The sequence below is a fragment of the Quercus suber genome, unplaced genomic scaffold (genome assembly GCF_002906115.3).
Source record: "Quercus suber isolate HL8 unplaced genomic scaffold, Cork oak 2.0 scaffold_65, whole genome shotgun sequence".
Taxonomy (NCBI): Eukaryota; Viridiplantae; Streptophyta; class Magnoliopsida; order Fagales; family Fagaceae; genus Quercus; species Quercus suber.
Genome location: NW_027069530.1, coordinates 496,985 through 507,553, shown reverse-complemented (window position 1 = coordinate 507,553; position 10,569 = coordinate 496,985). Strand labels below are relative to the sequence as shown.

At 37.2% G+C, this 10,569-nt stretch overlaps 1 protein-coding gene across 1 annotated transcript; it reads left to right on the top strand.

Annotated features, from left to right (window-relative positions):
* On the top strand, nt 1–3,546 carry LOC112020058 (bidirectional sugar transporter SWEET1). The gene is made up of 6 exons (XM_024052622.2): nt 1–191; nt 282–318; nt 565–660; nt 1,345–1,624; nt 2,188–2,307; nt 3,034–3,546. Exons 1-6 carry the CDS (start codon nt 146–148, stop codon nt 3,226–3,228), a joined length of 774 nt encoding a protein of 257 aa, XP_023908390.1. The 5' UTR covers nt 1–145; the 3' UTR covers nt 3,229–3,546.
* Nucleotides 3,547–10,569: the final 7,023 nt, after the last annotated feature.

Below are 10,569 nucleotides of genomic sequence, written 5' to 3'. Positions count from 1 at the left end.
TTGTTTTCCTCTATATAAACACACGTGCTTCTGGTATTGTGCACCTCTCAATTCTCAGCTCTGGTATTCTGATATCTGGTTTCTCTCAAGGCTTTGATTCCTCATCTGGATTCTCTTTCTTTTTTCTAGATTTTGTATTGAAACAATGAACCAAATGCAAAAAACTGCGCATTCGGTGTTCGGAATCTTTGGTGGGTTGTACTGAATTTCTCTGCGTTTCTTTCCTTCTTTCTTGGCTTTTTGGACTTATGGTTCCTCTGTTTTGTTATCTTTCTCTGCAGGAAATGTTACTGCTCTGTTCCTCTTCTTGGCTCCAATGTATGTATCATTTGAGAACCCCTTTTGGCTCTTATAAATTGGCCAATTTTTGGTCCTTTTTAACTCTTTTCTCCAAAAGGGTGTTGTTCTTTTTGATTCTTGGACATGTTTTTACAATTTTTCTACTCTCTTTTAGTCTTTATATAGTATATATATCTGATTAATCTGAAATATTCTATTACTGAGAAGTTGTTAATCTGTGTAATTCATGTGAGGAATTGTGAATAATTTTGGTACGTATTGTAGGATAACGTTCTGGAGGATTATAAAGAGCAAGTCCACAGAACAGTTTTCGGGCATTCCATACGTGATGACCTTGATGAACTGCCTTCTTTCTTTTTGGTAAATAATATATGCTTCTTGTTTCATCAACCGGTTTCTTTTTAATTTTATTGTTTCTTTTCTTCATTTGTTACCTTTCTTTACCCCTATGCTTCTCTGTTTTGTCATGGATTATGAGTGTCTTTAATTACTATTATTATGGTGATGATAATGATGGGGATTTTAGTTAATTCATGTTAATTTCATGGCCATCCTGGCATTCAGGGGCCTCAGTGTTGGTTGGTTGGACTTGGGAGTCTAGGCTAGTAATTAAACAGGATGACAATTTTGGTTCCGCATTTCTTGCTTTAGGAAAATGAAATTTAATGCTTGGTTTATTAATGTTAATTTCTTCTGTACTGTGCAGGGTACTGTTTAATATTTGTTTCTTTAGTAACTAAAATTTCAATTGGTGTGTCATTCATAAGAAGTTTTAGACCTTTTCCAAAATTATCTCTATTTTTTTTTCCAAAGAAACATTCTCTCGATCTGCTATTTCGATCAATTTTAGATTGTAAAGAAATAAAATAACAAAAAATCAAAAATATGAACCATAAAATCTTTTGAAATTCTCCTAATTTTTTTTTTTTGAATTAATTGTTCTGCCAATAGTCCAAAATGATTTCCTTGTTTCATATTTTCAGAGTTGTCTAGTTCAATTGTCTTATAATTACTGATTTTATACATGAAATAAATGTTGAACAGGTATGGCCTACCCCTTGTGTCAAAAGACAATCTTTTAGTTTCAACAATCAATGGCACTGGTGCAGTAATAGAGGTCATATATGTGTTGATCTTCATCGTCTATGCCCCAAAGAAAGAAAAAACCAAGATTTTGGGGCTCTTCGCGTTTGTGCTCACCTTTTTCGCAGCCGTGGCCTTAATCTCCCTCCTAGCCTTGCATGGCAATACCAGAAAGCTCTTCTGTGGCTTTGCTGCTGCCGTTTTCTCCATAATCATGTATGGCTCACCTCTATCAATCATGGTGAGTTTTAACCCTTAAGCTATTTCTTGATTTTTTTTTTTTACTAGTTAAATACTTTTACGAAGGAATTGACTGGACCCTGATTGATTTGGTTTCAAAGATTATGCCTCAGCCACTGGACCCAGGTTCAGTGTTTTTTGAGAATTATCAATTATGATGGCTTGGTCACGGGGAAGTGCGACGGATTAGGCCATTTTCTGAGCAAGTTAGCAAATCAAGAAATTGGTTATCCCACTCAGGAATCTGAATATAACACTATAAGACAAAATTTTGGTATAGTATCCTAATTCCTAAGTACTGTATCCTAGCCGCTTAAGGTTGTCAAATTGATTTCAACAAAATGATTACGTTGACCAACTCGACAAAAATAGTTTTACATTTTTTAATAATGATTAAATTTAATCATATTCAAATCTTAAATACAGCAACTAAAAAAGTGTATGTAAAATTTTACCAGTATATTAGTATTTGTTTGTTAAACATACAATTATGCTTCCTAAGAAAGTTTGGTTAAACATACTTTTTGGTGCATGAACTTATATGGGTTTTATATGTATATGCAGAGGACTGTGATTAGAACAAAGAGTGTTGAATTCATGCCATTTTTACTGTCTCTGTTTTGTTTTTTGTGCGGCACTTCCTGGTTTATCTTTGGTTTGCTCGGCATGGACCCTTTTGTATATGTAAGCATCTTCTCTCAATTCCTGAACTATTATGTTATAAATGCTTCGTTGTATGACTGAGAAGTCTTGGGAAAAGGAAATATTGGAATGTTGTGGATATATCATCATACTCCCTAAAAGTTTAAGACCAATTAAATTTTTTCAACAAACTAATCGAGATTGGTCACATGTATTCCTTTCGGTTATTCTATTTTATTTAAAGTTGCTGCCTTTTTTCCTCAAAAAGTCACAGTTTTTTTAATTTCCTTAATGAATACGTTCGTATCTCTTACAAAATTTAATGTTATTTTAGATCCTCTCAATGCCCATATATAAAATTCCTTAGCATTATCTGTTTGCTTATCCCTAGGAAGAAAATTTGTGTTCCACAAAGAGCAGCAGGCATGGCCAATTTACAGCCTGAGATCCCAAATTTTGAAGCTGCTATCTCAAAAGTAAATAAAAATGAAATTGCATTGCTAAAGTTCCCTCAGTTTCCAAATAAGTACCAATACGGTGCCTTATAAAAAAATATATCAATATAGTGTATTAATTTTTATAGAAAGGAAAAAAGCTATTAAACACAAGCAAAATAACAACTGACTTAAAAGTTGTGTTTTTTAATTTAGAAACTGTGACCTCAAGTTACAATTTCAGTTGATTTTCGCATGGGTGTAAATATATTTATAGCTGAGTGTGTAAAATAAACACTATTCGCACTTATGGTAATGTGTAATGTTGTTTTAGGTGAACAATGGGTTCGGTTCTTTTCTTGGGACCCTGCAGCTGATTCTGTACTTTATCTACCGTAAAAACAAGGGCAAGAGCAAAAACGAGAACAAAAGCACCTGTGTAGTATCTGTGGAGCTGGGACTTCCTGACGAACCCAACGAAGATAAGGAGCTATCCAACACAAACGGTGCTCAAAATGGCCACGTATAGACTTGTACGTAGCTTCTTTCCTTTTGGAGGCTTGGGACTGTACCCCCAATCATTTTCTTCCTTCGTGCTCTGCCTTCAGTATCAAATATTCAGTTCGATTATGTGCTGAATATTTACTTTGTTCCTAATAATCTAGTAATGAAACAATGCTATTTTAGATAGCACAGATCATGGTTCAAACAAATTGTAGAATGTTCACTGAATCTGGGGACATGTCTTTTGAATTGGTTTAGATTTCCTTCTTTTTTTTCTTTTTCTTTTTTTTCTTTCATTCTATAGTGGATTAAGATTTTACATATGAAAATATGTTTGTTCTGCAAGAGGGTACTATCTTATCGTGTTCATTACATGATGAGATGAAATACTGTTTTCGTGAAGCTACCCTACGCTAATGCCATGACTAGTTCATTGCGTACATTTGTATTTTGCTTTATTATAAGAAAATGGATCTGTATTTTGATAGGCTCTATCCTCCTAAAGAAGAAGAAGAAGGCGAAAGGGAAAGTGTTCAGATAAAGAAGGGAAGAGAAGAAAAAAAAAAGACGAAAAAAGAAAGAAGAAGAATTAGAAAAAGAAAGGGAAAGTCTTCAAGAAAATGCAGTTGCTCTGTGTGTTTAAGATGGTGGGCTATGGGTAGGTGTGAAATAAATAAAAATGTGAAATAAATGTTATTTAAATAAAAGAGGGTGTAAAAACAATGTGAATAAAAGAGGGTATAGAATAAATAAATTGATGTGAATATTTTGTAAAAATAAGTACATAAAATAGAAAACATATATTTTTTTTGCAAAATAGACAAAAATTTTACAATTCAGTGATGCAAATGCTCTAACTATTCTCTAACTAGAAATATATATATATATATATGTATGTATATCTTGTGGCGGTGGATGATAGCTGCTGCACCATGGAATTGTTAGGTTTCAATTTAAGGCACCTGAAATAGACATTTAATTCAAGGCAAGAGTTAGGTAAGTATTTAGGTACTGTTCCTTAAGTTCCTTTTAAGATTCTGTCATATGTATTTTTCCTCATAGGATAAAAGTATATTTTTTAGTTAAATAGCTACATGGCTCGATCTTAAGTGAGCAACTCTAAGAATAGCATCTAAGGTATTGTACCTAAGTTTTATCCATTAATTTAGGGTTTGTTTGGATACAACTTATTTTTGCTAGAAACTAAAAACTGAAAACACTTAGCAAAATAATTTTTAAATGTGTGAATAGTGTCGTGTGACCCATGAACAGTGCACGGGTGCACTGTTTACAGGAGAAAAGTCAAATGTTGCAGCTTGAAAAAAAAAAAAAAAAAAAAAAAAAAAAAAAAAAAAAAAAAAAAGAAGAGAGGAACAAAACATAAAATGCAGACGCGCAAATAAGTCGGATCCAAACACTCACTTAATATGTAGCATTGTACATGGGAATTTATCTGCTAGCATATGTATCCTTTGAAAGGTTTGGCTGGGGGTTGGCTCAACATAAACACAATGACAATGCCATTAGTATTTTCTAGAATTGCTGATTTTTAGTGATGAGCAATCATTTACAAATCTTTAAAAACACAATCATAATAAATACCCATTAATAAATATCATAATCCTAATAAATATCCCAATCCTATTTAATATTGCATCCACAAGCACAATCAAAATAAATGTGTATTCACGGATGGAGATACTTCATACAGTAATAATTACTCTCCTTGGATACTTCATCCACTATCAATAAGAATAAAGAGAATGAATGGAGATTTATAGCATTTTATGGGAAACCAGACATATGGTTTAGGCATGAAACATAGACAAAGCTCCGTAATCTAAAAAATCATAGTAACTCTCCTTGGATTTGTGCAAGTGATTTTAATGAAATTACACGCCAATCCAAGAAAACAGGTTGAAATTACACGCCAATCATGGGATACCAAAATTATTACCAAGATTCATCATTGTGGTAAAGCTCTTACACGATGGAGTAGGCAGGCTTTTAGTAATGTGAAGCGTGAGATTGAGAGGAAAAGAAAACAACTGACCAAGGCAACGAATATAGCAATCGGTGGAGGTGACTCAAGGCTTATGAAGTTGTTGAAAGAAGAAATAAATTTGCTACTATATAAGGAAGCTACTATGTTGTGGCAAAGATCCAAGATTATGTGGTTAAAAGATGGAGACAAAAATACAAAGTTTTTTCATAGTAAAACTTCTCAAAGACAATGATGAAATTACATAACTAGACTCCATAATGCTAATGGGAATTGGTGTACTCACCAATAGCAAATAAATGACATTATTGTGGATTACTATACTGACTTGTTCACTACAAGCAGACTCGAGCACTTGGAAGAGGTAGTTGAAGTTATTCTCGAGGTGGTCACAGCCGAAATGAATGCCGATCTAACTAGAAATTTCACTACCATAGAGGTGGAGGTAGCTTTGAAACAAATATCCCCTTTAAAGGCTTCCGGACCTAATGGTATGCCTCCGTTATTCTATCAAAATTATTGGACTTTACTTGGTAATGATGTTACACAATCTGTTTTGCACTATTTAAATTTGGGTTCTTTACTTGTTGCCCTTGGTCACTCTTTGTTACTTTAATCCCTAAAGTAAAGAACCCATAGTTTGTGTCGCAATTTAGGTCAATTAGTTTAAGTAATTTACTATACAGGATTTTTTTCAAAAGTCTTGGCAAATAGGCTGCATAAAATAATGCCTCAACTTATCTCAAAACACCAAAGTGCATTCCTTTCTAATCGTTTGATCTCGGATAATATCATGGTAGCATTTGAAACTTTAAATCACATGAGAAATCACGTAAGAAAGGGTATATGGCTCTAAAGCTTGACATGAGTAAGGCATACAATAGAGTTAAATGGGAATTTATGGAAAAAGTGATGAGGAAGATGGGTTTTGATAATCGGTGGGTGAATCTTATGATGGAGTGTATAACTACTACCTCTTATTCCATTTTAATTAATGGAGAGCCTCATGGTGATATCAAGGCAAGCAGGGGCTTGAGATAAGGTGATCCACTCTCCCCATACCTGTTTTTCATGTGTACAGAGGGACTTCATGGTCTCATAAAAAAGGCAACATATAATGGGGATATTAAAGGGTTCTCTATATGTCAGAATGGACCCAAACTAACACATGCGCTTTTTGCAGACGACAATTTAATTTTTTGTAGGGCTAAGGAAGATGAATGCTTAAGGTTGTTGGATATTTTGGCGACCTATGAGAGAGCCTCAGGGCAGCAAATTAATAGAGCCAAAACAACACTCTTTTTCAACAAATCAACCACATTCGATATGCAAGAAGTAATCAAAGGGGCTCTTGGGGTGCGGTGGTTCAACAATATGAAAAGTATCTAGGTTTGCCTTCCCTTGTGGGTAAAAATAAAAAAGAAAGTTTTGCTTATCTTAAGCAAAGGATTTGGAAGAAATTGCAAGGGTGGGAAGTTAAGCTTTTATTGTAGGTAGGACAAGAAATTTTGATCAAAGCTGTAGTACAAGCACTCCTTACCTATATGATGTCTTGTTTTAAGCTACCAGTCACTCTTTGTCATGAGATTAAAGCATTGATTCGAAAAAAATTTTAGGGACAATGTGGGGATGCTAGGAAGATACATTGGATGAAATGGTAGGATATGTGTAAGCCAAAGTCATATGGTGGTATGGGTTTTAAGGACCTCTCACGTTTCAATGATGCTCTTTTGGAAAAACACACTTGGAGACTCCTTCATGATCATCAATCATTATTTTATCGGGTCTTCAAAGCAAAACTTTTCCTTGATTGTAGTGTTATGGAAGCAAAGGAACCAAGTAACACTTCGTATGCATGGAAGAGTATCCTACAAGGTCGTGATGTAATTAAAAGAGGGGATGTAGTACAAGCACTTCCAAAAGTCTTTGTGGGTAGCTGCGAGGCTAAAAGTCATTGTTCAGGTATCACCTCCACATTAATGCAGCCAATTGGTTAGGTGCAGAGCATTCAATATGGTGATAGTAGCTTTCTTTCCAGATATTTCTCAATTTTCTATTGACTCACTTCTCTCTGAAGCTTATCCTGCCACGCACGGTTGTCTATTGCCTAGTACTTGATGGGTGATCGGATTTCAGGCTACCACCCTGTTGGCCGAGGAAGGGTGGCTCCTTGGACAATGTCACCTATTTATTATGACCAGACCTCTTCCTCAGCCCAATAACTTACTTAGCTTTACTAAAAATTATCTGTCATTGGGCTCCTTGTCATCCTCGGGTGCAACCCATGGCCCAATATCCTTATCTAGGCCTTTCATCCCTACAATAGTCTCTCGAAATTCTACTCTTTCTCTCTTTGAGGAAAAGTAAAGTTTTGGTTTTAGATTACTGTACCTCCCACGCTTATGACATTTCCTTATGTGCAGGCGTCTTTTCACCTACAATAAGCATGCTCCTGCCACTTCGACATTTGGGACGCCTCTGCATATACTCCGCACGGCGCCTTGTCCCCCACGTTCTATGGTATGATGAAAATCCTACGGTTGGGATTTTCCATAGGAATTCAAGCGGGAACTCTCCCGCTTACTTTTATCTCCTACATAAATTGCTTAAAGAATCCAGATGCCCCACTTTTTGAATCTTCAACTCTCAAGAACAAGAACAAGTCCAAGGTGCTCATTCCCATATTTTTGTAAGTAACCTTTAGCCCACCTACTTATTTTTAGGACCTTTTCTTCCCCGGCCTCCTAATTTTCACCTTATTCTCTTAACAATTCTTTCTTATTTCTTAGATGGGTATGTTTGCTAGTTTAGTGGATACTCCCGAATGCATAGAAAATTTCGAGGCTCGATACAATATACCACATGGGATTTCTATATGGCATTGCCTTCAGGGAGAATGGCATGCTATAAGGTCAGAGGGGGAAGTGGTGATCCTTATGATCACTTTTATAGAGGGAAGGATGAGGATTCCTATAGGGAGAATGACTAGGGATTTTTTAATTGCTCATAGAATCTGCCCGACCCAGTGTTCCCCAAACCTATTTAGGATACTAGGTAGTGTGGACACCCTTAATGGCAAGATGGGAGTAAATCTTACCCATCATGATGTCAATTGGGTGTATAATTGCCAACACCTAAAAAGTATGAGATATTACCTTAAAACTAGAGTTCTCGAGGTCAGGCTCATCTCATGTCTCCCTAAATCTAATAAGTGCATGGACCAAGATTTTTTTTGATTATCTTGGGTGAGTGGTATGATGGTCTTTATTTTCCAACAAGAGGGGGGAAGCCAGGTAGGGTATTTTAGGCTTAGGCCCCTTACTTCAACACTGAACATTCTAATTTCATAGTTTCTTTTTCTTTTTCTTTTTTTTTAGTTCAAAAATTTATTTCTCTTTGTTTATTAAACCCTTTCTCTAATTATACTTTTTTTTTTTTTTTGCAGAAAAAAATTTCACAGCCCTTAATATTACCTTCGTCAACGAGCCCAACCTTACCAGGATACTCCAACCTGAGATTTTCCTCCACTCGGACGGACAGTTGCGATCTGTCCATGTCATCCTCGGATACAAGCCAATATCAACAAGCTTTCAGTACCCGAAGTACGTGATTAAGGTGAAAGACCCCGATTGCAACAAATTAACATTGCAGTGCCCGAGTTCCTCGTCAGTCCCCACCTGAAGGTACTCAAAAAATTGAGTTGCCCACTCAACATGTAGCTGGGGGAAGAAGCAACTTCTTCACATCCCGCTCTAGAAGAAGAGACATTCAGAGTGATTGAGGTCACAGGTTCTAAAGAAGACTTTGAGGCTCTCGATCAGTCGCCCCTTACCAAGTCTCCACACGCTTCCTTTTCCCACCTACCCCTTGCTCAAGTAAGCAGCAACCAAGAGCTATCCGACGTTTCTGAGGCCATGGTGCTCCAAAGGAAGAAGAAAACTAGCCTCCTCAAATTATTGGAGTCACACGTTAAAGGGTCTGCTCCCAAGGTGGCTATCCAAACCCATCCCCCACCCATGCCTCCCCTTCCCAACCAGCAGACAAAAAGAGGAAGAGGGATAAACAAGGGAAGGATGTGTCTGAGGAAGGTGAGGTTGCTCATTCCAAAGAGCTTGAACCCCAAAAAGGGGTAAAAGTCGACAAAGGGGCATAGAGGAAGACCTCGACTGAGGGTACAGGCGTAGAGAGAATGCCAAAGTGTCGCCTTAGGGTTCCAACTTGGAACCCACCACTTGTACTAGACGGAGCCCCATTCCCTTGGACTCCTCCACTAGGGACTTCCAAAAGGGCAAGGCTAGCTATATGGCCAACGCACTGGAACAGCCCTTACTTTTGCCTTAGGATATGGTTGACCTGAGAACTCTCAAGAAGCATGAGGTGTTCCTGACCATAAAGAGAGACTTAGACATGGTATGCCCTTCGTTTTACCTTTTATACTAAATATATGTGTAACTTTCTTTTACTGTCATCGTTACATAAATAGATACTTTGTTTTATTTAACGGATTCACTGCGTTGCTTTCTTCCAAGCCATCTCAACAACAAACATCGCCGAGGAATGGGTGGATAATGCCCATGCTCAGCTAAAGGAGGAAGAGGCAAGGCGTGTTACTACAATCCAAACGTTAGCTATAGCGGAGAAAAGAATAAAAGACCTCGTCACCAAGCTAATCGAGGTAGATAGGGAGAGGAAAAGCGCTGAAGCTACACTAGCTGGTGCTGAGAAACAAGTTGAGGACCAACGCTTGCAATTGCGTAAAGCCGAGGAGCAACTTGCGGTTACTAAGGAGCAAATAGAATTAGCATTTCCTTTGGGCTTGTACAAATAGTTTGCCAACTAAACTTAATTTGGTGAAGCAAAAATTATGAATGAGGCGGTTTATCATCTATGTGGCCAAACTGATAAGGATACACTCCATGCATTGTGGGGATGTGAGGCTGTCAAGCAGGTATGGGACCGTGACTTCAAACTGGGTGAACCAATTTGAGGTGGCTCAAGGATCATTTCTGGACTTGGTGGCGAAGGTCCTGACAAAACTGAGAATGCGAGAAGTGTTTGTAGCAACAGCTTGGTTGTATGGACACACAAAAACAAGTCGAGATTGAATGAAAAACTTTGCCACTCAGTGGCATTAGAGATCCAGTAAGTAATTTGCCACTTGTATCATCCATGCCGTGAACCACCTGCTAGAATCAAATGGTGAGGCAATACAGAAGGAACCTCCAAACCCAGGTGAGTACAAAGTTAACTTCGATGGCGCCATGTTCAATGAAGTGATGAAGCGGGAGGTGTGGTGGTACGTGATTCAAGAGGTTTAGTGGTGGTGGCAATGTTAGAAAAAATCATCAAACCACATTCTGTGGA

Coding starts and splice junctions, on each gene's coding strand:
- LOC112020058 (XM_024052622.2), top strand. CDS start 146: ATGAACCAAATGCAAAAAACTGCGCATTCGGTGTTCGGAATCTTTG. Junction 192..281: donor TTCGGTGTTCGGAATCTTTG/GTGGGTTGTACT, acceptor CTTTCTCTGCAG/GAAATGTTACTGCTCTGTTC. Junction 319..564: donor TTCCTCTTCTTGGCTCCAAT/GTATGTATCATT, acceptor TACGTATTGTAG/GATAACGTTCTGGAGGATTA.